The 26,808-nt window shown below is 46.4% G+C and overlaps 1 protein-coding gene across 1 annotated transcript in view; it reads left to right on the top strand.

Moving 5' to 3' along the window:
* The window catches only part of LOC137424848 (transmembrane protein 59), a 58,433-nt gene that overhangs the window by 24,067 nt on the left and 7,558 nt on the right, over positions 1 to 26,808 (top strand). The window contains exons 3-6 of the mRNA XM_068112725.2: positions 18,196 to 18,290; positions 18,427 to 18,570; positions 21,550 to 21,625; positions 21,849 to 21,951. Of these exons, the coding sequence (XP_067968826.2) occupies positions 18,196 to 18,290; positions 18,427 to 18,570; positions 21,550 to 21,625; positions 21,849 to 21,951 (418 nt within the window). The remainder of the gene's footprint in view (positions 1 to 18,195; positions 18,291 to 18,426; positions 18,571 to 21,549; positions 21,626 to 21,848; positions 21,952 to 26,808) is intronic.

The raw sequence follows: 26,808 nt of genomic DNA, 5'->3' as shown, positions 1-26,808 counted from the left end.
TGACCCCAGATAACTCTCTGCCGGTAGACCTTAACAGTTTGGTCGCCATATGCATATGTCTCCGTGTTCGCTCATGCCCTCATGTCCCCCCACTTGAGGCGTGACACGGCAGGTGCAGTGCTGACAAAGCGGTATATTAAACTAAGTGTGATCGCCACCCCTAACAGGCGGTGGTGCAGCATCCTCGATCTGTGGTGGTGCGTTTGAGGTGTCTGTGTTTGTGGGTATGGCCAACTTACAATGTGTGGCATGTACCCAGGACGACTTGCCCTCACAAAACACCGCTGTTGGTGTGGTCAGGAGAACTTGGAATGGCCCCGTCCACCTTGGTTCGAGCGCAGTCTTACGGGTGAAATGCTTCACCAGCACGTAATCTCCTGCCTCAAAGGTGTGGATAGGTTTGCTTGTTGGCTCCGGCAGGGCCTCCCGAACACGTTCATGTATGCTGCGCGCCACATGGGACAGACCTATGCAAAACTTTAAAAGCATGTCATCCATGATAGGTAATTCAAGTGCTGCCATATCCACTGGCGCCGATACCGGCAAACTCATGGGCCGACCCATTAATATCTCGTGCGGAGAGAGACCAGTGGTGCGCCCTGGAGTGGAGCGCACGCTCATTAACGCTAGCGGAAGGGCCTCCGGCCACTTGAGGCCTGTCTCGTCGCAAATCTTTGCCAACTTACCTTTCAGTGTGCCATTCGTTCGTTCTACAAGTCCCGCCGATTGTGGGTGGTAAACACAGTGGAACGACTGTATCACCCCCAAGGCCTTTAATACGGCTTTAATGACGTCCCCTGTGAAGTGCCCGCCCTGATCGGATGACACTTTCTGCGGGACGCCGAATCGACATATGAAGTGCCGCAAAAGGCACTTGGCCACCGTTATAGCGTCAGCCTTGACGCATGGGTAGGCCTCTACCCACTTGGTGAACATGTCCACCACTACCAATACATGCTTAAAGGACATACAAGGTGGTAAATTGAAAAAATCGAACTGGATATGACAGAACGGCCCGACCGGAGCCGGGTGGCCCGCGTTGTGGCGGCGCCTGGGGGGAGCCCCCCTATTGTGCCGTTGACATATAGCGCACGAGCGACAGACCATGGTAACCACAGCCGAAAGGCCTGGTGCTGCCCAGGTGGAAGTGACCTGCCTCATCACCCCCCTATGGCACACATGGCCATTTTGATGCGCCATGCGTGCCAACCATGGCAATAAAGCTCGCGGTGCCACGGGTTTGTCGTTAATCGTCCACATTTGTCCTTCCGCGGGGCGCTGAGCTCCCAATTTAATCCAATCTTGATGTTCTACGTTTGAGGCCGCGGCTTGTAATTGTATTACATCGAACTCTGTAGGTGCGGATGTCGGAACGTCTGCCTGGGCGGTCGCTTTAGCGCCCTGTTTGCGCGTAACTACTGGCATATTATACCCAACCTGTTGGTTTGCCGCTTGTCCTGCTGCTTCGTCGGCTCGGGCGTTTCCGCGGGCCACAGCGTCGTCTGTACGCTGGTGACCTCGGCATTTAACTACAGCTATTTCACGTGGTAGCATAATACTATGAAGCAGATTTCGCACTAAGTCCCCATTTTTGATGAGTGCTCCTGCTGAAGTGAGGAACCCTCTCATTTTCCATATGGCCCCTTTGTCGTGGACCACTCCGTGTGCGTATGCCGAGTCAGTATAAATTGTTACTGCCTTTTCCTCGCTTACTTCGCACGCTCTCGTGAGTGCGTACAGTTCAGCTTGTTGTGCTGACCAGGTGGGCGGGAGGCGGCCGCTTTCGACCATCTCTGTATCCGAGCATACTGCGTACCCAGATAACAGGAATCCGTCCCATGCCCGTTTGGCTGAACCATCGACGTAATAGGTGTGATCGGCTTCCTGTAGCGGAGTGTCCTGTAAGTCAGGCCTTACCGTTGATATTAACTGGACCACGTCCGTACAAACGTGCGGGACTCCCTCCTCCTTTGTTGGCAAAAGTGTCGCTGGGTTAAGAACGGTGCACCGCATCACCGTTACGTTAGGTGCCATAATTAATGCCGTTTCGTATTGCATCAGTCGAGTGGCTGTGAGATGCTGTGTGTTTCGCTGTTGTAGTAGCGTATGAACGCAATGCGGTACCTGTAAAAGGACCGCATGTCCCATTACTATGTCGGCCGTCCGCTCAACTGCGTATCGGGCAGCCGCCACGGCTTGTAAGCACAGCGGAAAGCCTTGTTCTACCGCATCAAGCTTTTTGCTGAAATAGGCTACCGGACGTTCCTTATCTCCATGAGTCTGAGTTAACACGGATTGCGCGAATCCCCCTACTGCATGGGTGAAAAGTGTGAAGGCCTTTTTATAGTCGGGAAGGCCCAAGGTTGGGGCCGTTACCAGGGCTCGTTTGAGCCCTTCGTAGCAGCGTATTCGATTGTCAGTCCAGTTCACCATCCGTGGCTGGTCGTTTTTCGTCGCCTCATACAGAGGTTTTGCTAGTAACGCATAGTCAATTATCCATGTGCGACAGTACCCTGCCATTCCCAAAAATCGCAACACCTCCCTTTGTGTACGAGGCAACGGGGTTTCCATGATGGCAGTTACCCGGCTCGCGTTGAGCTCACGTTTCCCATGCGAAATCGCGTGTCCCAAGTATGTAACCATCTCCCGCACAAATTGCAATTTTTCCCGGCCTACCTTGTGGCCTTTCTCGGCTAGCGCATTTAACAGCGCTAGTGAATCCGTCTCGCAGGCTGCCTTGGATGGAGAGCAGATTAATAAGTCGTCGATGTACTGCAACAGCACCGAGCCGCCTCCCAACTGGACATCCGCGAGATCGCGGTGCAGCGCCCGTGAAAACAAGGTGGGGCTATCTGCGAAACCCTGCGGAAGCACTGTCCAGGTGAATTGTCTCCCCCTAAAGGTGAAAGCGAAGAGGTACTGGGACTCTGGAGCTATTGGCACTGAAAAGAAGGCGGAACACAAGTCTATGACTGTAAAATGTGTAGCCTCCGGCGGAATGGAAGTCATCAGAACTTCTGCATTTGGTACAACCGGATGAATACCCTGAATTATTTTGTTAATCTCCCGCAAATCCTGCACAAATCGCCACTTTCCTGTCATTGGTTTTGGCACTGGGAAAACTGGGGTGTTACATGGGCTGTTGGTTTCGATTATTATTCCCTGCTGCACGAGCGATTCTATCACCGGAAAAATGCCTGCGTCGGCCTCGTGCCGAAGTGGGTACTGCCGAATGTGTGGTAAAGGTAACCCTTCTTTAATTGGAATCACCAACGGGGGTGCATCCCTAATGCGCCCTACTTCATTCTCGTGTTGCGCCCATAGTGATGGGGTGACGGTGTCGAGTAACCCATCGGAGTCCCCTGGGGTCGTGGGGACCGCTCTAACCATGTGTGCCGCTTTGGGTGGTAGTTCCACCATCTCAAATCTAACTCGTCTATCCTGAGGTGCCAAATTGATTATGAACCCCTCATCGTTGTCCAACACATGGACCGTTCGGTGTTCAACATTGTATCGACGCCTTACTGGCGTTTTCCGCAGTCGGTCCATCATCCATCCAATGCTCTCGGGTGGCCATCCTCTGGCGGTGCTAAGGGTAACATGCGCTACCATCCCCTCGGGGTACTTAGCCTTCGATCTCTGGCGCGGCGACAAGGTTACCGTAATCCCAATTCCCTCTCGGCCAATCCATATGTGTGATAATTGAAGATCAGAGGTTTCTCCTAAGGCTGCCGCAACCATGTCTAAATAATAATCATCGCTCCCAGTCGCGTCATAACATGCGGTGCAGTGCGGCGGGTTGTATTTCAATTTTGTGGCTATGTGGTGTTCTTCTAGCCAATCGCGAATTTCTTGCGTCTGTGCGCCAATCGTGTCGATCACATGGGTCCATGTTGCTAGAGCCCCTTCCTCCAACCGCCACCAATACACGGTGGGGCTGGCTCGCTGTAATGCCATCATTAACAAATCGCGGTTCGATTCTCCGACGTCGACGTATACACCTTCTTTGGTGCACGCAATGTTACAACCTAATCGACACAGCAAATCCCGTCCTAGTAAATTAGTTGGGGCAGTAGTGGTCATGAGAAATGCATGCTTAGCTTCTAGCGGTCCGAGCATTACTCGGGCCTCTTTTGATACGGGGAGAGCTTCTAATTTTCCCGAAACGCCCTGGATTTGGACGCTCTTGTGTGTAGGTTTCAAGGTAGGTAGTTGTCCCTTATTGATACAACTGCGAGTCGCACCAGTATCCACTAAGAATTCTAGTGGTTGTCCATTTACATCTAACGTCAAGGTCGGTTCCTCATCTGGGGTCATCGTTATCAATGGACATTCCTTTGGCGGCCCGCATTCGTCCCGTCAATAGGCGTTTCCATATGACGGCCCTTGCTGTCCCTGGGGCCCTCGTGGTCCCCTTGGACAATTTGGACAATCCCGTCTCCAGTGGCCCATTTGTCCACATTCAAAGCATGCCCCTCTCCCTGGGGGTCCCTGTCCTGGACCCCCCTGTTGGTTTTGTTGGTTCGGCCTTCGCCCCCCTTTGTAGGGAGGTGGGCGCCCTTGCCCTCCCCTCGGCATCTGTTGGCCTGGGGCACTAGGCCCGTATGGCATGCCCGAATTGGGGGTAACCCATGGGGTGGGGCCCATATTGGAGGGTCCCCATTGCGGTGCCCATCCTGGCATGGGTGTTTGTGGTGGCCAATAGGCCGGCGGGGGACCTAGCACAGAACATGGTGGAGCAGCCCATTGGGGTTGTTGGGGTTGTCCCCACGTCTGATTCCTTGGCCCACTAGGTCCTTGTGGTCCCCGGGGTACTTGCATCACAGCTGCCTGCAGTGCCGGACCGAGGGTCTCATCACTTGACCCACTCTCACTGTCACTTCCCATTATTTCTGCCCCCTTTTGTTTCTTCTTCTTGCTCCCCATTGTTCTTGTTGCTTGTTGCTGGGCCAATTTTTCCCTTACTAACATCTGCAACATTTCGTCCTTAATTTCCTTCTTTTCCTCCGAGGAGGAGCCCGGACATTGTTCAAGTTTCGTACATAATTCATTGGTCCCCATTCCTTTCCAACCGAAAAGGACGGCATGCACTTGTTTTTTTAATGCGGGCCGAAGCCCTTCTACTAGGTAATTGTTTACCAGGGGAGCGGGTAGGTCCTCGACTTGGATTAATCCTAACCCGCCCCATCGAGCTATTGCTTTTTCTATTCTCTCTCGGTAATCGCCGTTTGATTCTCCTGCCTTTTGCTTTATGTTGCCGATTTTTCCCCAATCTGGTCCTCCGGGTGGCGCTAGCGCATTGCCAATGTTGGTCAGGAGATGATTTTTCAAAATGACCCAATCGTTTCCGGCCATGGGTGGCACCCGAGCCATGGGGTCATCTATTGGCCATAATGAAAGGGTTTTAGCCTTTGCCCATACCTTTGGTGGCAATATGGATGCTCCCAAATGACAAATATCTCTCCAATCCGGGGCATCCTCTGTAATCCAGTGACGGAGCAATATTACTATATCCAAAGGTTGGTCGATCAACATTTCCTGAACCCTCTTTTGCATGGCCGTTAAATCAGATTCCTTCCACGGCACTCGTTCCCTTACTACCACGCCGTTTGCATCTATTCCCACGCATCGCATGGGGAACACTCCCTTTGTTTCTATCGCACGTTGCACTGGTGCCTGATACTCCACTAGTGAAGGGTATACTTTCTGACCTGGACCTATCGGGGGTGGAAACCCCGGGGTGTCTGTGCCACTATCTCCATCGTCCTCGACCTATGGGGCTGATGGTTGTGGGGTCCTTTGAACTCTAGGGGGTCTCCCATTTGTTTCCCCTATAGCGCCCTGGTGTCGGGTACGTGCCTTAGATCCTGGGACTGGACCATGGGGGGAATAGGAAACAGGGATTTCATCTTCCTCATCCTGTTCCTTCTCATCGGAATTAATCCGGGCTACCATTAGCCTCTGGCTTGTCTGCGCTGCGAGCGCCTTCATCTGTTTATCCTGCTTCTTTCGACCCTGTTTGCGCTCATCCTGGTATTTGCCCAACTCTCCTCGCAAACTCGCTTGTCTGGAGGCTGCCTGTCTCTTCAAGGCCTCCACCTTCCACCAACTATAGACCTTCCATGAATCAGGTGGGAGTCTCTTCTTCTTCTTCTCTAGGGCATCTAAAGCCCCATATAGCACATCCAACCTGTCTATTGCAAATGACCCTTCCTCTGGCCAAGGCGTACTCAAACCCATGGTCAATACAGCCCATGCCTTGCCCGGTTGCAAAGCAGCATACCCATATTCTCTTTTCATGTAAAACGCTGGAGTGTTCTTCAAAGGCTCTCCCTCCTTTCCTACCTTATTACCCATTCTTCCTACCTTCTTGGGTTAATCCCTCCTGGTAGTCCTAAGATCGGGTCGCCCCCCGATCTCTAGCCTTAAACGCAGTTCTCACGCCGGAGTAACTTAACACCTATTATCTATCACCCACATATGGGTCTACCTGCTTCCCACGCCGGGAGCTTACCTGAGGGGTATCCCTCCTTATCTCGGGCGCCCTGTATAATCGATTCGTTACCCACTGCTGCTCTGGTTAAACGAAATATAGTTCGGAATACAAGCCAGGTAGTACAGCCGACAGAGGTCCACACATCCAAAGTAAGGCAGGAGGCTTTCAATTTCGATGTGCAAAAATGCTTACCCAAATTAGATGCCGGCAGGGCCTCCTTCCCGACCTGGAACGTGAGGAACCACCTCGTCTGCACACCTGGATGATCCCACTTCTGACACCAAGATTGTGGAGGTCAACGACCTCAAGGGAAGGAAGAAGAACAAGGATCAGAGCAACAATGTTTAATAAAATCGATTACAAACACACTGTGTGGAGCAAGGCTCAAGAATGCACCGCCTGACACGCAGCGGGCAATTTCAAGACACTCGCTGCAAAATCAGTAAAAAGGCATTTCATATATAGCAAAAATATCAGACAAGAGTCTGCGCTAAAGACAAAGCAAACTGGGCCGTAAAGACCCACCTACCATCGTCCCTTCCTGCAGAAGGCCAAACTTAGACAGAAAAGATGTAAGCATAGGATAGGGTGACCCTTTTTGGCCCTTTATCTAAACACATCAGACCCGAGCGCAGGCCGAAGGAAATGCTCTCATAATACCTTCAATGGTTTTCTTGACACTAAGCATAATAGTAGATTAATGATTGAATACACATGCTGAATACATAACAATCAAAGGATATGTAATGTCTATATTTCTTTTCCAAGGTTGGTTACGTCCTTGATTTAGGAGACACACTGGAAACTACAAAGATATACAATTAATTATTCCCTTTGTGAAGAAGGCGTTTGGCAACATGTTTTCCCTGTACGTGGGTTGTGAGCATTTTATCTTCTGTTTGGCACATACATTCAAGGACTTGTTTACTGGGCTAAGGATCCACAGGTTTTTCCTGTATCCTGCACCTCGAGCCTCGAAACCACATTTTGTCCACCCGCCTCTGCCTGCAGCTGAGTTCAAATCAGTTTTCAGAAGCACGATATATAATTTCAGATGTTGTGATCAATTGAGTCATGGGGTTTAAACCCTAATGGCTAACATATATATATATATATATATATATATATATATATATATATATATATACACACACACAAAACAACAGGCATTTTAAGGCCATTTTCCCTGCTAGAGCGGGGGTTAGCCTTGCGGTCCCCATGACAATCTTCTCCATTTTGCCCTATTTTCTGCATCTCCCCTTGTTGACCCCCTTGCCCACATTTCTTCTTCCACCACCTTTAGCCAAGTCTTTCTTGGTCTTCCCTGTCCTCCACTTCCTTCTACATTCATTTCCATCATTCTTCTCAACCAGTTACTTCCATCCTTCCTCAACACATGACCAAACCATCTCAACCTGTTTCTCTTCACAGCATCCATCACAGGCTCTATTCCCATCATCTTTTGCAATTAATCATTTGTCTTCCTCTCTCTCAACGATACTCCGCACATCCACTGGACCATTCACATTTCCACCCATTCCAGCCTTTGTTGCTGCTCTACGTTCATTACCCATGTCTCGCTCCCATAAATCATAACACTTCTCACACATGCAGCATACACCTTTCCCTTCAGCTTCAACGACACTCCCCTCCTCGTCAGCATGCCACTCAGTTCCCGAAACTTCATCCATGCACATCTCACTTGAGCAACTGCCGAGTCTGATCCACCTTCTCCATTCAACATGTCTCCGAGGTAGCAAAATGTTTTCACACCTTCCAGCTTCATGCCGTCTCCAAGATCCAACTCAACATTTCGTCCATCTGCAGCTCCGTCTGTGCACACCTTGCACTTGAATGTAGCTGCCACACTGGTTAATGACCCTCTCAGTCCACTACATTTATGATGAACCCACTCAGCGCACATTGTACATTGAATGGAGTTCACTCCGACACCCTTCCTGCACACAGCACACGGCCACTTCCCAGTTCTTTCCACCTCACCACATGCTTTACCACTTTCCATCACCTTCGTTTTTCCGATATTTACCTTCAGACCTTTTGTCTCCATACATTCCTTCCACCTGTTCATCTTCTCCTTCCGTCCATCCATACTTTCCGCAATCAACACCAGAAGCTTCCGCCCTTGTTGAAGCTTCCGCCCTTGAGGCCTGGTTCTCTCCGGGCATCCAAAGTGGTTATTTTTTCATTCGTGTGTTTGTCAAATTTCAACTCGTTATTTTATCGTCCATGCGTAATATTGTTTGTTTATAGTTAGTTTTGGTTTGAATTTCCTGTAACTCGTAATTATTTAATCGTGTTCTGCTCTGCGTGTGCGGCCTTGTACCCCCATCGGTGTTTGTTTACTTAACTCCCCAACATCGTGTTTTGCTTGGTTCTTAGTTTTTTCCCTTCTACCCCGAACATAATACTCTTTGTCTAACGTTTTAAATCCCCACCCCCCCCCCCCAAAAAAAAAACGAAAAAAACAAACAAACCAAAAACATTTATTTTTCCTTTCTCAACGTGTGCTGTTTGTCTCATCCTGTACTTTCTGTCCAGGTGTGCTGTTCGCCCCGCCCCCATTATCTCCTTGCCATCCACCTTTTGCCCTGTCCACGTGACTCGTGGTGGTCCCTCTCGGCTCTCCACCCGTTGGTACATTGTGCATATAAGATTGTTTACGGTTCTGTTTTAATATTATTTAAATATGTGTAAACGTTCCCCTTCAGTGTTTTATTCAGTGGTATATTACAACACGCTGTTTTTCTTCCTATTTAAAAGGCTTTTTTCAAATTCCTCTCCATCTCATTCCATGTCAAAAAAAAGAAATTCAATCTTTTATACGTCTCCCTCACTACATGGTCTAAATTCACATTCATTCCACCCCTCCTCCATCGTTCTGAATCGGATTGCTAACTTGAAAATCACAACAAACCCAATTTGTTATCAATGTTCGTCTTTCATTAATCATCCACTTTCGAAACTCCCCTCTTGCCCCTCCCCTCCAAATCCCCCCCCTTGCACCTACACTCCTAAACTCCCCCCTTGCCCCTCCACTCCTAAACTCCCCCTTGCCCCTCCACTCCTGAACTCCCTCCTTGCCCTTCCCCTCCTAAACTCCCCCTTGCCCCTCCCCTCCAAATCCCCCCCTTGCCCCTACACTCCTAAACTCCCCCCTTGCCCCTCCACTCCTAAACTCCCCCCTTGCCCCTCCCCTCCTAAACTCCCCCCTCACTCCTCCCCTTCAAATCTCCCCCCATACCATTCCTCTCCAATTCTCCCTCCTCCCTCCTCCTCCTCAAAGCTGCCTCCTCCGCACTTCGTCTCCCTTCTATCTCATACCTCCACCCCCCCCCCAACCTTCTACTTTCCTCTGCCCCCCCCTCAAACAACCCCTCACTGTGCCTCATCCCTTCACCATCAAACCTTTCATCCTCCTCATCCTTCCCTTTCTTGGAACTCTTCTGTGATCTCTGACACACTATCAACTGCTCTCCCTACCTCCCCCTCTCATCCTTCATCTTACCCTACTCCTCCCCTCCCCTGTCCTGTACCCGATGCTCCCCTCTCTCTTCATTAACGGTATGGACCTCAAACATCCGGGGGCTTCGCTCAAACCTGACTGATCTCTCCATACAGGTTGCTTCTGACAATCCAGACTTGATCTGCTTAACAGAGACTTTCCTCCTTCAAGATGTCTCTGATACCTTAATATCTCTTCCTGGTTACTCCCTCCTCCGGTATGATAGACCTGAGCCTCGTCCTGGTGGTGGGGTGTCTATCTTGATCAAAAACTCTCTTCCTCACTCTCCTTGCACTGCCCTCTCTCCTCCTCACCCCCAGGAGTACCTCTGGCTACGGCTTCCTCTCCGCTCCCACCTTTTGTTCATATGTGTTCTGTACCGTCCTCCAAACAGTGATGACTCCATTTACATTTCACTGTCTGACAACATGGACCAACTTCTATCCACTCATCCCAACTCTCTCTTCCTCGTATGTGGTGACTTCAACTGTCATCATGCCAGCTGGTTGGGTGTGGGTTCCTCTCTCACCAGTCATGGCACCTCAGCAAAGGACTTCTGTGACTCACTGGGATTGACACAATCTGTCAATTTCCCGACCCGGATCTCAGCCAATGGAGTATCTTCTCTTCTAGACTTGGTTATGACAAACTTCCCTGCTAATGTCTGCTGCTCTTCTTCTGTTCCAATCGGTTCTTCTGATCATGTGCTTGTCAAAGTGGACATCTCTCTGGCCATTCTCAGAGAGCCTCCTCAGCGTCGACGAGTCTGGCATTTCACTCAGGCCGACTGGGACGGTCTTCAAGCAGCCATCAAGCGTCTGGATTGGTCTCCCATCTCCACTGCCTCTGACATCAATTCTTCCTGGGAATTCTTCCAAAGCAAACTGCTCTCTCTCATGCACAGATTTATCCCATCTCGTCTTCAGTTGTCTTACCCTTCCTCCCGTCCATGGTACACTGAATCTTGTGGTGAGGCAGTTGACCTGAAACAACTTGCCTTTGCCTCTTGGAAGGCAAATCCAACTGAAGTCAATCTCAGTTCCTTCCACCAAGCTCGGAACAAGTGTGTCTACCCTCAGGAGTGCCAGGAAGCACTATCTCTCCACACTCAAGAATGAACTCTCAAACCTGTCTCCTTCCCCCAAATCCTGGTGGCGTCTGGTCAAATCCGTTTCTGGTGTTTGTTCCCCCTCCATCCCCTCCCTTACCTCAAATGGCCACACAGTTGACATCGCACGTGACAAAGCCGAATGCCTCAACTCTGTGTTTGCCTCAAAATCTTGTGTCCCAAACCCATCTCTCTCTGTTCCCACCCTTCCCAGTCGAACCCAACTGCTCCTGGACTCTGTGGCCTTCTCTGCTGACAAGGTGGAGGAGTTTTTGTCTAACCTCGACTCTGATTCTGCAACTGGACCAGACGGCATCAGCCCACGGGTCCTAAAATCCTGCTCTGCTGCTCTATCTCACCCTCTCTCTGTCCTTTTCACCCTCTCTTTTGCTCAAGGTCATCTGCCAGCATCCTGGAAATCAGCAAACATTACCGCTTTACACAAAAAAGGTGCAAAAACAGATCCTTGCAACTCTACAGACCAATCAGCCTGCTCCCAATTATCAGCAAAGTCATGGAATCCATCATTGCTTAGGATATGAAATCTTTCCTCTTCTCCAACGGTTTGATCTCTGATCATCAATTTGGTTTCAGACCAGGTCACTCTACTCTGGACATGCTGCTTCTGCTGTCTCAACAATGGATGGAGGTCCTCAATGCCAAACAGGAAATCAGAGCTGTCTCCCTCGACATATCACGTGCCTTCGATACGGTCTGGCACCCAGCTCTGCTCACCAAACTCTCCTCCTATGGTATCCATGGAAATCTCCATGCATGGCTTGCAGACTTCCTCTCTGGTCGTAGTCAACGTGTGGTCCTGAATGGATTTCTCTCAACTCCCCTTCCTGTTCAGGCTGGAGTTCCCCAAGGCAGTGTTCTGGGCCCTGTGCTTTTTCTGGTCTTTATCAATGATCTCTCCGACTCTCTGGAAAAGCCTCTCTATCTCTTTGCTGATGACTCCACTCTCTGCCGCTCCATTCCTCTGCCCTCAGATCGGCAGTCTGCAGCCTCCGCACTCTCTGAAGACTTGGACAAAATCACAGACTGGTCAAACAAGTGGAACATGTCTTTCCATCCTGACAAATCTCACACTCTTACTACGTCTCTCCGAAAAGATCGACTGGACAACCCTCCCATCTACTTTCTCAACAATCCTCTCCAAGAAGTTCTGTCGCTCAAGCTTTTGGGTCTCACTATCTGCCATGATCTTTCTTGGGAAAACCACATTTCCAAGCTGGCCTCCAAAGCCAGTCGCCGACTGTGCATCATCCGTCGTGCGAAGTCCTTCCTCGGCACACCTGAGCTCCTCACCACATACAAGGCTTTCATCCGCAGCTCAATGGAATACTGTTCTCCCCTATGGGCCGGTGCTCCTGCCTCACACCTAGCTCGGCTTCACGCTGTCGAAACCAAAGCTTTCAGAATTATTGGAATCTCCCGCGATGAAGCTATCTCTGAGGGCCTTTTACTCACTCACTGCAGGCAGGTAGGTGGTCTTTCTGTCTTCTACCGACTCCTCTCCGGCCTTGCACCCCCAGCTCTCTGTGCTCTGTCCCCCAAATATTCCTACAGGTCGCACAAGATCTGCCAGAAACCCTCTGATGGTTAAACTGCCGAAATCTCGGCTCTCTGCTCACCTTCACTCTTTCATTCCTCTTTTCTCCCGCCTCTGGAACAAACTCCCTCACTCCCTTCAATCCCACTCGTCCCTCCAGGTCTTTAAAACAGCTGTTCACCACCATCTCTTATCTTCCCCCATCCAAAACCTTGATCTTTTCTACCCCCGCTAATTCACCCCAGATCCACCTTGTTTGAAATTCCAACTTCTTTCCTGGAAGTCCTGGCAGTGTCCATATGTTTTATACCTCTCCCACCCTCCCCTTCCCATGCCCCCCCCCCCCCAATGCCCTCTCCCTCTCACAGATCTCTCGATGTCTCCATGTCTCTCGGTCCCTGCTCTCAAAATAATGTTGTGTTTGTGTCCTTCCTCCTCTCTCCCCATCTTGTCTACCGCTCCCGATGTTACATGTTTTATGTGTCGGTTTGTATTTCTGTGTGATTAATGTTCGCTCTTTCACGAGCCTCGATCTTGTATACAAAAAAAATAAATAAAAAAAAATCTGCATACAACAACTCCCACGGTAAACCCTCCTATACATTCCGAGCCAGCACCTCCATCACAGCTACAAATAGTAGTGGACTTAGTGCTGACCCCTGATGCACTCCCACCTTCACCTCAAACTCACCACTGTTCCCGTCCTTCGTCCTTACAGCTGTGCGTGCTCTCTCGTACATTGCCATCACTACTCTGATCAACCATTCCTCCACTACTTACTTCCTCAATGCCCATGTCACTACTTCGTGTGAACCCTATCAAATGCTTTCTCCAGATCAACAAACCCAAGAAACAACTTCTTTCTCTTCTCCATGTACTTCTCCTGCAACTGCCTTACAATAAAAAGCGCGTCGATCGTTCCTCTTCCTGGCATAAATCCAGCACCCTTTCCAATACCTTCATTCCATGCTCTAATAACTTTATCGCTCTATACAAGCCACAGTCCAGAGGGTTACCTTTCCCATTGTATAGAGGGACGAGGGTACTCAGTTCCCAATCCACTGGAATGCGGCCTTCTTTCACCACCAGATTACAAATCTCTGTCATTCTCTTTACACCCCAACTTCCCGCTGCCTTCAACATATCTCCGACAACTCCCGTCGGCCCTCCCACTTTTCTACTCTTCATTGCTTTTATCGCTTCCTCAACTTCCTTCTTCGTTAACTTCTCTGCCGGTCCTAAAACTGGGTTACTCTCTATGTTGCCATCCCATTCATTCTCTGCTTTCAACAGCATTTTCATATATCTCTTCCATCTTCCTTTAATTCACTCTGCATCCACAACGATTTGTCCCACTTCATCCTTCAATCAACTCACCCCCATCACATCGCACCTCTCTCTCGCTATCTGCTTTGCAATCCTGAATAACGATCACTGACCCTCTTCCGTATCCAAGCGTTCTCCGAACATATTCCTACATGCCTTCTGCGCCTTTGCTACCTCTTTCTTTGCAGCCTTATAACTTTCATGCTCTGCCTTTTCTGCCCCCGTACCCTTCGCCTTCTGCCACTCCTTGAACTTCTTCCTCTTCTCGTCAATCCTCTTTCCAACTTCATCATCCCACCACCATGTTTCCGAGTGCCTTGGTGGTCCTTTTGTCCATCCACATACCTCACCAACGGCTCCCAACAGACTATCTTTCATTGACTTCCAACCACTTTCAAGCTCAACCACATCATCCTCTACCATACTCAGCCTCTCTTTTAATGCCTCCCTCACTGTCACCTCTTTCAACCTCCACACCTTCATTCTCGGTTGGTACTTCACCCGCCGAGCTCTCCTCGCACCTTTCACCCTTATGGAGCAGACGGTGTTGGCTTAGCGGTTAGGGTGCTGGCTTGGGATCCTAGGATCCTGGGTTCTAATCCTGGTCGATCGCTAAATTAACACCAGGGGGGTTGACTCAGCCTGTCATCCTTCCGAGGTCGGCAAATTGAGTACCAGCTTGCTGGGAGGAATGATTCCCGGTGTGTACCCCGGTTTAGAATAGGTACACCGTATCCCTGCGCATCGTAAGAGGCGACTAAGGGTTGGTGCCAGGAAGGGCATCCGGCCATAAAAACATTGCCTCAAACAGGGAACCATGATTGTCATGGGGCCCGCAAGGCTAACCCCTGCTCTAGCGGGGAAAATGGCCTTAAAACGATCATTCATTCATTCATATTCAACTAAGTGGTGCTGTGAAACAGCCTCCTCCCCGGGATCACCTTTGTGTCCCGGAGGTGCCCCCTATCAACGGTTGTCGTCGACCCACCTGATGTGTATGTAACAAGCTTATTATCCTCTTTCTGGAACTGAGTATTACAAATCAGCTCCATCAGCAAACTCCAAAATCCTTTCACCTTCTCCATTCCTCACACCATATCCGTAACCCCCATGAACTCTCTCAAAACCGTGTACACTCCTTCCCACATGTCCATTTAGGTCTCCTCCTACGCCAAAAACTTCCTCATCTTTCACGTTTTCCATCAGCTTCTCTTTTGCACACCAGAACTTGTCCTCTTCATCGCTCCGACTGACCTGCGGAGCATATCCTGAGATGACGTTCACCAAGAGCTTTCCAATCATCATTTTCACCATCATCAACCGTTCACTCACTCTCGTCACACTCACCACACTGTCTACAAACTCCTGAGAAAACAGGACCCCAACACCATGCACACCTTCCAGGCACTCTTGCCACACAAACTTGTATTTCTGTCCCTGCCTACCCTTCACCATTCTCACACCACTTCCCTTCCATCTCGTCTCCTGTTCTCAACATATGTCTACTCTTCTTCTGACCAATACTTCCACCACTTCTCCTGATCTCCCTGTCATTGTCCCTTCATTCCATGTCCCAAACCTCAGAAACCGATCTCCACGTGGGGCATCAGACGTTTCGTCGTCATAAATGGAGTGATTTCCACCCTTGCTTCGATCGGGTTCCCCACCTTGAGTTTTGACGAGAGGGAGTGAGGTCCCCCACGGGGTACTTCGGGCTGTACCCTGCCCATATGTAGTTGTAATTGTCATGGTTCCCTTTTTTTGAGGCAATGTTTTATGGCCGGATGCCCTTCCTGGCGCCAATCCTTTTAGTTGCCTCTTACGACACGCAGGGATACGGTGTACCTATTCTAAACTTGGGTACACACTGGTGGGTTCATATATGGTGGGTCTGGTGGGTTCACACCCGAACATCACACACCTCATTCCAAAATCATGGGCATTAATATGCAGTTGGTCCACCCTTTTCTGCTATAACAGCCTCCACTCTTCTGAGAAGGCTTTCCACTGGATGTTGGCACATTGCTGTGGGGATTTGCTTCCATTCAGCCACAAGAGCATTCGTGAGGTTGGGCTCCTTTTCTCTTTTCAAACTGGTTGAATGAGTGATTTTTTTATTGCAGGCACCTGCACGTCACCACAGGTGTTCAATTACAAAGTAAAGGAGAATCACCTGCTTGAAATCTAATTATTTCTAACAACTTCTAAAAGGTGCCAATAATATTGTCCGGGCCATTTTAGGATTTCTGTGTCGAATAAACTCAGATTTAGTATTTTTTCAGCTTTTTTTGCTTTGTTCCACTGCAAACTGAAGAAATACATGTGGATACCAAAATATTTTTTAATTTCAACAATTTTCTGGAAGAAATGGTGAATTATCTGAAAAAAGTGCAAGGGTGCCATTATTCTTGGCCACGACTGTACACATACACACAATCTTCGAGACAACAAAATCCCACAAGCACTTGTTTCATCATGCTGCTATAAAACTGAGAATCACGAACTCCCTTGGGGAGAGATCGTACCCATGCGACATCACGTGACATTCTGTTGTCTTCAGGCACCTGGCTCTCTGTGAGCAGGAGTGAGGCAACACATGCCGACCTTTGTCCACTGATATTTATCTGCACCCTTTTAGAAAAAATTGGAGGATATTGTAATCGTCTGTCTCTGTCTGTCTTGTCTGTCTGGCTGTTTGTCCGTCATGCTATCTCCTCCTCAACGGTTGTGTAGAAATTCACCAAGCTTGATGGTTATGATCACCACATATTACGAACCTGCAGGAGCAGTGCATCACATTTGGCCTCACCCCCTGGGGTGGGTCAAAAGGTTAAATACCAACAAGAGAAAAATGACCACAGTGTGGTCACCAGCTGCGACGTGTAGAATCATGAGGATATCCGTTGCAATGTGCGCTACCAAATTCGACCAGTCACTTAAATTATACGCATGCACTAGCGTCTTTTTGTGTTTCAGTTCTGGTCTTGTCTTGTCCTTTGTTTTGCGACGCAACATGCTTCATCAACTGATTACATATAATGTATGGACGTGAATGTTATTTCTGTTAATGTTAATTCATTAATGTTATTTATTAATGTTAATTCTGGGTGGCAGAGGGATAATTTGAAACGGGCTTGGTCGGTAGGGGAAGTCCGATTGTATGCACATGCGCTATTCAATAATTACACCTAATTTGTGTCAAGTTTTGTGAAACGAGATTGATATGAAAACATTCATGTTGTCTTTGTTGCTAAATTTATTTTGGTATCTTCAAACAAATCGCGATTTTAGTCCGCGATGTTCTTACCTCATACCAACGCACGTCCAAGTGTATGCGCATGCGCTATTCAAAAAGGCACCCCAACAACAACAACAACGCGGTCCTCTCATAGAGCTGATCGTCGCAGCTAAAAATGCAATTACAAGCACATTTTAAAACATTTCACAATGAAACTTTGTTTATGCAATCAACATTGGGGGGACACATGAAATATGTAACAATTTTTTGGGATTTGGCCGCTGGTTCATGCCGCAAGGGTTGGGCATTTAGGGTCCTCCCAGGTGTCTAAATGGGGGAAAAAAATTAACTCGAAATTGGATTTTGGGTCATTCCTGGTGGAACGTTTTGCCATCTTTCAACTTTGCTTTAGATGGGAAGCGTGGGGACTTCGCTCTACTTCCATTTACGGACGGGTTGTGATTAACCTTCCCTCTCAACCCTCACCCCTCCGGAATCTTGTCTTCAAGGTGCGCAAGTATGCAAATCTTCAGATTTGTAGCCCACCTAGAAAGTACTATTAAACATTTATGAGTGAGTGAGTGTTAAGAAAGACCTTTGTATATTATATATGTATCTACATGAACATACTCATTTGCTAAAATTGATAATCCCTTTTTTTTCTGCAATTGTTATAATTCTCATGAGTGATTCCAAATGACGAATGGGATCCTCATATATTTACGAACCAACTGCAAGCAATTGAGGATCATTTCAGCAAATATTTCGAAGGTTTCATCGGATTGGTTATACCAACTAACATGTTGTTTTTCTATTTCCATTTGCCACGTGATTCATGATATTGGGATCTGAGGTTCAAATCGCATATATACTGCATTGATTTTGGCCATTGTCTCCTCGAGTAATGTCCTGATTGGTCCATTCCAATTTTATTTCTGTCTGGTTGTAGCTTGTACAGAAGCTTACAACAATGCAGCTGAAGAAGAGAGCTGTATTGTAGGTTGTCGAGTTCAGCAACCTCTGGCAGAGCTCAGGCAGCAACAGGTATTATTTAAACCTTTATTTTTCAAATTAATTTTCTACAGTTACTAAGGCTCATGCCTAGCGTACAATTTACCCAGCTAGTTCTGGATGCACCCATTTTGATTCTTCCTCGTTTTCTTTCACTCCATATACCCAGTTGGCAGCCATGCTTCCACACATGCACACACTCGGTCTACTTGGCTCATCGTGGGCTCGTTTACTCGACTCTGCTCATGGACTGCTTTCCTCTTCTTGGACCTTCTATATGCAGGCAGATGATGGCCGTGTTGTCATGTTCCAGGTAAGAGCTGAAACGATTCTTGCGCTGATTTGTATTTTCCCTAATAACTTTAATTTTGATCAAAAGTCAAGAGAGCTTCACAAGGGATATCAAATGGCCATATTACTCTCCCTTATTTGCTCCTTGTATCCTTGATTGGGCTTGTTGACCATGTCTGAGAGGTGACCATGTCTGATAACCCTGGTGTTGGGCTAGCGGCTAGGGTGCCAGCTTAGGATCCTAGGATCCTGGGTTCGAATCCTGGTCGATCGCTGAATTAACGCCAGGGGGGTTGACTCAGCCTGTCATCCTTCCGAGGTCGGCTAATTGAGTACCAGTTCACTGGTAATTCCCTGCTTGTCGTAAAAGGCGACAAAAAGGGTTGGCGGCAGGAAGGGCATCCGGCTGTAAAACATTGCTTCAAAAAGGGGACCAAAAAACAACAACAACCACGGTACGCGAAAAAGGCCAACCCCCGCTTTGCGGGGAAAAATGGCCTCGATAGGTGGTTTTTTAAATTTATTATTTATTTATTTATTATTATCCTTAATTGGGCTTGTTCTCATAAATATGCCTTTTTCATCCTTTGCATATCATTCTCAACTTAAATATGTGGTTTCTAAAGGTCATTAGCAGTTTTTGGAATCCGTTATCCTGTGTTGCCACATCTACATTGGAATGTAGTAAAAAAAGACAAGTTTTTGTAAAACTTTGGCTTTTTAAAATGCAGTGGTTTTCACAAAGAAATCAGATTGTTGGCGTGAGCCAGGTTTCCCCTTCATATTTAATTTGGGCAGCTCCTCTGCCACAGTCATGTAATGGTATTTGTTCCTGTGGGTACCACGTTGCCAATGATGCCACCCTGAGGTGACCATGTGTGAGACTCCACTGCCCTGTTCAGTAAACTTGCACCAAAAGTTGTAAGACATGCATGATATACTTGTGCAGGTACCACACTGAACAGAGCTGTTTTAGCTCTCTATCCTTGAAGTATGGTACACAGCTGATCTGATTTTTACTCTTGTATTACCATTTCAAGAACGATGGCAAGGTAAAAAAAAAAAAAAACTTGAGAGAAACGCTGATGGGGTGTGGGGGTGGGGGGGGGGGGGGGGGTTGGAGGAAGTAGTCGGTGAGCTACTTCTGAGCCTCACTATAAGCCATGACCTCTCCTTGTGCTGAGCATATCACAATGCTGCCCTCCCAAGCCACCCGCAGACTGGGCATCCTCCGTCGTTCCACGTCATCCCTTGAAAATTCATAAATACAGCCTGAGGTATTTATTTGTTCATGACTCAATAGGGCACTGTCCCCTCTCTCCTCTTCCCACCCCTCCATCAAATCTCTCTCCTCTGGGTTATTTGGAACCTAACGCTCTCAACATTGTTATTTTTCCATGGCCGTAGGTCTGTTTGTTTCTTGGAAAAACACCTGAACAAAGGCAACTAGAATCGCCAGATTTGGCCCAGAGCTTCATATTGTGAATGCCTCAGATGAGTTAAAATTTGAGCTCACAGGGAAAATATGAAATGAAAATTAGGACAGGATTATATTTATTCACACCATGGTGGTGTGACGATATTGGTTAGCATCTTCTGGGGATGTATTGCACGAATAGAAAACAGTGTGAGTAAACAACTTCATCGAAAGCATTCCAGTTATCCTCACGCTTTTTGAAAACAAATGTGGGGATATTGTAATCATCTCCGTCCGTCTTTCCATCTGCCCGTCCGTCACGCTATCTCCTGAATGGTTGTACAGAAATTCACGAAACTTGGTAGTTATGATGGTATGTAGGCATGAACACATGGCATGAAGGTGCAAGAGCAGTGGCATTTTGGCTCCACCACCTGGGGTGGGGTCAAAAGGTCAAATACCAAAAAAATGCAATTGCGGCCACATTTTAAAACGTTTTTAATGAAGCTTTGTATATGTAATCAACATTGGGAGATGCATGAAATAATATGTAATGATTTTTTGGGGGGTTTGACTCATAGTCAAAGTCCAAGGTTAGAGTTCAAAATGCGAATTTATATGCCTCCGCCAACGAAGTCGCCAGGGGCATTATGTTTTTGGGTTGCCCGTCCGGCTGTCCTTCAGGGATAAAAAAAAAAATTATGTTACTGCGATAATTTGTGACCTTGTAATGGGAATGGCTGAAGAGATCTAAGTCAAACTTGGTACCAGGTATGTATAATTGTGTAAAGATGAACTGATTAGATTTTGGGGTCAAGAGGCCAAAGGTCACAGGTCAAGTTAAGTTACAATTATTTATTTACCGTCATAACTTAAGAATGGCTCAAGGGTTCCAAGTCAAACATGGTACAGGTATGTATAATGATGTAAAGATGAACTGACTAGATGATGGGGTCAAAAGGTCAGAGGTCCTTTTAGATGAAAATTCTGTTACCGAGCTAACTTGTGAACCAGTGTTGAGATTTTGAGCAAACCTGGTACAAGTATATATTATGATGCAAAGGTGGAACTGATTAGATTTCTGCATCAAGAGGGCAAAGGTCAGAGGTTTCGTTAGGTAAAAATTCTGTTACTGCACAAATTTGTGACCTAATAATGGGATTTTGACCAAACTTGTTATAAGTACATATTATGATGAAAAGATGAACTGATTAGATTTTGGCGTCAGAGGTCATGTCAGGTAAAAATGTGATACTTGAGAACAGTTGAAGCGATTTAAATCAAACTTGCTTCAAGTATGTATAATGATGCAACAATGGGGGTGGAGGCATATCGGTCGACGTCACCACATTAAAGAGTGCCATTCTAGTTTAAACTCAAAATGAGATATTGGGTCAATTTGATATCACATTTTGTCATCTTTAAACTTTGCTTTATGTGGGAAGTGTGGGGATTGCGATGGCTCACCATCAACTTCCCTCTATTTGATAGTTTTTGTGTGTGTTTTTTTTTTCTGGTACTGTCCCGACTCCATCCTCACCTTGCTCTCCCCCTTTCACCCACATATGTGCTGCCGGTCAACAGTCCCAACCTGGGCTCTATTTGGAGTTTCGAGAAAAGGTGTCAGATGGTCTGGATGAGTCACACAAATCCCAACTTGGTAATGCTTTGTACTATAACCCCAGTTGTCACTGGAGACTATTGCTATGTAGCATGCACATTCCGAGGTAGTGGACGTCATTGGAATTGGATCAAATATCATGATTTTGTTGCAAAGTATGTGCATGTGACTCCATCTTTTCTTTTCTTTCCTTTTTAACGACTTTATTTTGTGTGCATGCATAATGACGTGTGTGATAACACTTTGCTAATTGCCTTTTCAGACACACAAGTTCGTACAGACATATCCAGCAGAGGTCAGTGGGATACCAACAGCCGTTCTACCGATGCACATGATCACCACGGCTTCTTGATGTGCATGGCACGGTAAATTGTTGGGCTTGAGTAAACCTTTTGATCATTCAATTATAAAGGTGTTTTGACATGTTAACGTTTTTATTCATCACGTGCTTTGACAACTATGCAGTTGTACTAAAACGTTTTGTTTGTACTGTTGCTCCCTGTCATTCTGTTCTTCCATGAGATTCCATGTATAGTTGAATTAAACGTTACATCGGAATTTATGACATGCTAATGAAAGTGTGAACGTGTTTTATAAGTGTGTGTTTTTAAAGTGTTTATTATATTATATGGTTTTTATACTTTTTATACTGTTTTATACTTTTTTGACTTTGTTATATGTGTTCGCTCTCACACGAGCTTTGACTTGTATACAAAAAACAAAAACAAAAAAAATTCTTGTTTTTGCTACATCTGTGTATTAACCACACCCCCCTAACCTTTAACCTTTTTGCCGATAAAAAAGCGAGGTTAATACACCGGAAAATACAGTAACCCACTGGCACGTCTGCAAAAGTCTCAATATCCCAGTTCCAGAAAACTCGTGGAAACAAACCAAAAGCAATCACTGAAAACAAGGAAGAAATGCTCACCGTATCACCTAATGATCCCATCAAGCGTGAACATAGAAAACAAAGCATTGCAACCGGATATAGCACCAAGGTACAAAAAAGAAAAGAAGGCATTGCTAACTGAGGTGTTAACCCCCAGCGATTCTGGCCTAAACAATGCAGAAATCAAGAAAATGACCAAATAGTGTAGGTCGTTGTGTTATTTAGTGAACGGTTCATATAGAATCTGCAAACTTGTGATTTTTTACTTTCTATGATCACACTGAACACAAAACAACCTGTTTCCAATTTTTTAAATTATGTCCAGTGGCAAAATTCAAGATGGCCGCCAGCATATACCGAAAAAGCAATAAATCGTTATATTTGAACCAATGTATTCAATATATGCACAATGATAAGTTTATTATGGACATGCTTTTGATTACAATATATTTGTATCTACATATGGTTGTATGAAATTTTTTTTTTTTTAAATATGGTTGTATGAAATAGACTGTCTTCAATGTTTTCATTCATATCCATTGACAACATCCAAGATGGCGTCCACCAAATTTCGAAAAAATACGATATTTTAATATCTGAACCATTTATTTACGTACATGTATAATGATAAGCTGACATTTTTGTGATTACAATATATTCTTTTCTTCCAAGTATGTTACTTCTTTAAGAAGTTTTCAATGTTTTCATTAATGTCGTAGAATAAGTCCAAGATGGTGGCCACCATATACAGAAAAATCAAACCATTTATCAACATACTTGTGTTATGGAAATTTACCTAGGCATCTTATGTATCTAACAATCATGGGGAAAACAAAATGGTGTTCATACACATATCAAATTGGATGCTCAATTATACATGTATCCGGATGCTAGTTATTATTACTGCCACGTTATTAGTCATCACTGTCGCTGTCATCATCATCATCACTCTCTGTCTCCTCATTTGCAACATTAGTGCATGATCCTTCAGCACCTTCACACTTGCAAAGCTCTGTGCATGACAGATTATTGGTCTTGCAAGAACACCGTCCACTGCATTTGCTGGCAATACATGAACACTTCACGAGGCCGACGACAGCCTCTGGTACCGGTGGAACTTTCGACGTCACAGGAACACAACGTCCGTCATCTAGTTGTTTCCATCCCAACGATACTGGATCTAGAAGACTTGGAACAGCTACTGTGTCCTGCACCCAAATGTTAGCTTGGAAGTGTGCTCGCAGAATGTGTTCAGTTATGGATCCTTGAGTTAGAGGTAGTTTCTCTACACCCTGGTTGCCCTTGAGTTGCTTGAACATATGCCACCGGAGTGCTTTAGCTGATTCATAACCAGGTTTGAAGAGCTGACACACGAACTTTTCACAACCAGCCAACACCTCCGGAGATGGATACACACCAACACCAAGCCCAGCTAGTGCATGGATTACGTCATCACTAGCCTTCATGAAGGATTTGAAGCAAGTAGGCTTTCCCTTTCCCTGGATGTGGCCAGTGGTATCACATCCAGTGAGCGCGTGGAATCCTGGCAAAGCTGCTGCACGTTCTGCGCCGATGGCCATGTAGATAGGTTTGAGTTTAATCTTCCGTCGTCGATCACCAGAGCCCATGATGATGAGACTCTCTGTGTTGAGGTTTGGGACCCTGCGCAGAGCGAGCACCAACACATCTGTGTCAGAGGAGTATATATGTGGTGTATTACCCAAACTACTCACTGCTACTGCATACATGACCAGTAACGTGTCGGCTTCCTCCTGTGTACTTGTGATGTTCACCATGTTTGATTGGGAAGACATAACACCTTTGTGTGTGTGGGTAGTGATCGGCAGTTTGCACAGCTGGACAGATTTTTGTGCAAGGTATAGCACGAGGTTGGCTTTGGTTTCCTTGGTTCCTTGGAATACCTTAAAGTCTTTGATCGGTGTGGAATCTTCTATTTTGTATCCCTTGTCTTGTGCTCTTCCTGCTGTTCGGAGCTGTCTCGTTCTGTCCTTCATGGAGTTTGTAACAGTGTAGTTATCGAATAATAAGTATATGTCACTGTAGCCTTGCGACTTGTTGTCAACACTTCGAATGTTGAATGAATAACAGCCTGACAGGTCTCGGCAACACTTTATACCATCCTTCCGAACAACCATCTCCTGCACGAGAGCCATGCCATCGATTACGACGCAGCCACTGGTGATTTTGGGTCATACAGGAGTTGCCGATTAGATTTGTGGGCTTGTACTATTTGCTGAGAGACGATTGACGCAGATCTATTAAACTCTTGTGCACAAGCTTCAGTTTTAACTGTAGTTGTACCTTTCATGATCCAAAGCACCATGCTGTGGAGCTCCTGTGGCACTACGCAATGCTCACTATTTTCGAGTGTTCCGGTGAAAACCCACGGGTCTTTCTTTGTTTCCTGGATCAATTTACGTAGGACTCTGCTTGCTTCAAATAACTTCTTCATGTCATCGTATGTGTTGTTCTTGACAGCTTCATCAACTGCAGCATTTTGTGCAGCTTTGGAATGTATCAGTGTAGGCTTCTTCGGTAATGGTGTGAACTGAACGAGATTAACATTTTCCTCGATATTTTGTCGTAGCCACCTCCGCTCGGACTTGGCGTTAGAAAACTTTGAGACATACTGGATGTTGTATTGTTCCATCTTCGATAAGTATAGCTTTTCTGCTTCGTCCATTGGAATAAATTCTCCCTCGTTGATGCGATCTTGTATTTCGGCAAAGAATTCAATTTCAGCCGTGATGTGGTGTACTGTCGGCCCACTGGCATCTGTGTTGCAGCGGTCAGCTGTCTTAGGGCATGATCCACTGTCTGCAGCATTTCCCTGCTTTAGAAACTGCCACTGTTCGGTGATGCACTTCTTGTGGTAGACAATATCACGTGACAGCGCATCATTGTCAGATAGAACAGTGGCATAGTTAACCTTCCATTCTTGGTTGTTGGAGTGGTGTACTATGTCCTTTATCTGCTTTCCAATATTTGCTGATTGACATTCGTGCAAGGGACCTTGTATTTTACCTTGACAGAAGAAACATTCTGTTTTGTCATATGCAGTTAACTGTGATCGGGTGTACTTTTTTGACACTGGCTCTTCGTCCGTAGCACTAAGTGTTGATGAAGCAGTTGGTCTCCCCACGGTTCGGCTACTAAGGAGAGTAACATCGGATGTTGCACACGCTCGGTTGTAGCGCTTTTCATCACGTATTATATGTTCTTTATTTGTGCTCATAGCATAGCACGTTCTGTGCCACACAACATGTCACATAAATCTTGTGCTGTCAATTGTCCAATTTTTTCGTTGAGTGCAATAAAGTCAGTGTTTCCAAACTGCGCTCTCAAACGAACCGCTGTTAGAAATTTGTCATACGTTGATTGCTTTTGGGACTGTGGGGGTTCCTTTAATTGTTCTTCTTTTGAAGTTTGACATTTGATGCACAGCTTGAAATTTAGTTCGGTACGTGCCCTTTTCTCCAGAGGTTCCGCTTCGGATGCCATTATTTACCTGCAAGTAGAAAAGAAAATACATGTTTAGAAATGGACACTTCATAAGCTGGTCAACTCTGATTTCATGGCAGATTGCACCCATGCATCCATTCCTGTGGTTACATTATTATGGCTCAAGCCATGCAGTCTTCCATAGAACGATCAGGACAGATTTATTTTGCTGAAAAACAAATATACATAATCATTATTATAACCCAAATATTTGTGTACCGTTCATTGGGTATTTATATGGGTGTGCCATGCCATATGGCGCCAATTATACCTCATATTGGATGATTATTCACTTTATGCTTTGTGTTATTGATGATACTAGGACGTGCCCGTACGTGGCGTACCCGTAACCGTACCGTACCCAGAACCGTACCCGTACCGTACCCGTACCGTACCCGTACCCGTGACGTGCCCGTAATGAATATGTACAAAATATAAATATGTATGTACTACAATCGATCGTACCTTACAACAATCAACACAGATTGCAACGTCAAATAAATGAATACGCTCTCAAATGTGCCGTCCGAGGCAGCGTCTGCTCGCCACGTTCAGCGTCACTATGACTATCCGTAAGTCCGGAAGTGACGTCCTCATTTGACTGTCCGGAAGGTCGCAAATCGCAGTTACGATGAATCGCAAATTAGTTTTAATTAGTTTTAAAACATAGTTTAACGGCAACATAGTTTTCCAACGTGAAATAAATGAATACGCTCTCAAATGTGCCGTCCGAGGCAGAGTCTGTTCGCCACGTTCGGCACACGTGATAGCTCGCTGCTCTCTGATTGGTTGAATCGTTTTTTGGACA

The sequence above is a fragment of the Myxine glutinosa genome, chromosome 1, assembly GCF_964187855.1.
Source record: "Myxine glutinosa chromosome 1, kmMyxGlut1.1, whole genome shotgun sequence".
In the NCBI taxonomy this organism is placed as follows: Eukaryota; Metazoa; Chordata; class Myxini; order Myxiniformes; family Myxinidae; genus Myxine; species Myxine glutinosa.
This window is presented reverse-complemented; position numbering and strand designations above follow the sequence as displayed.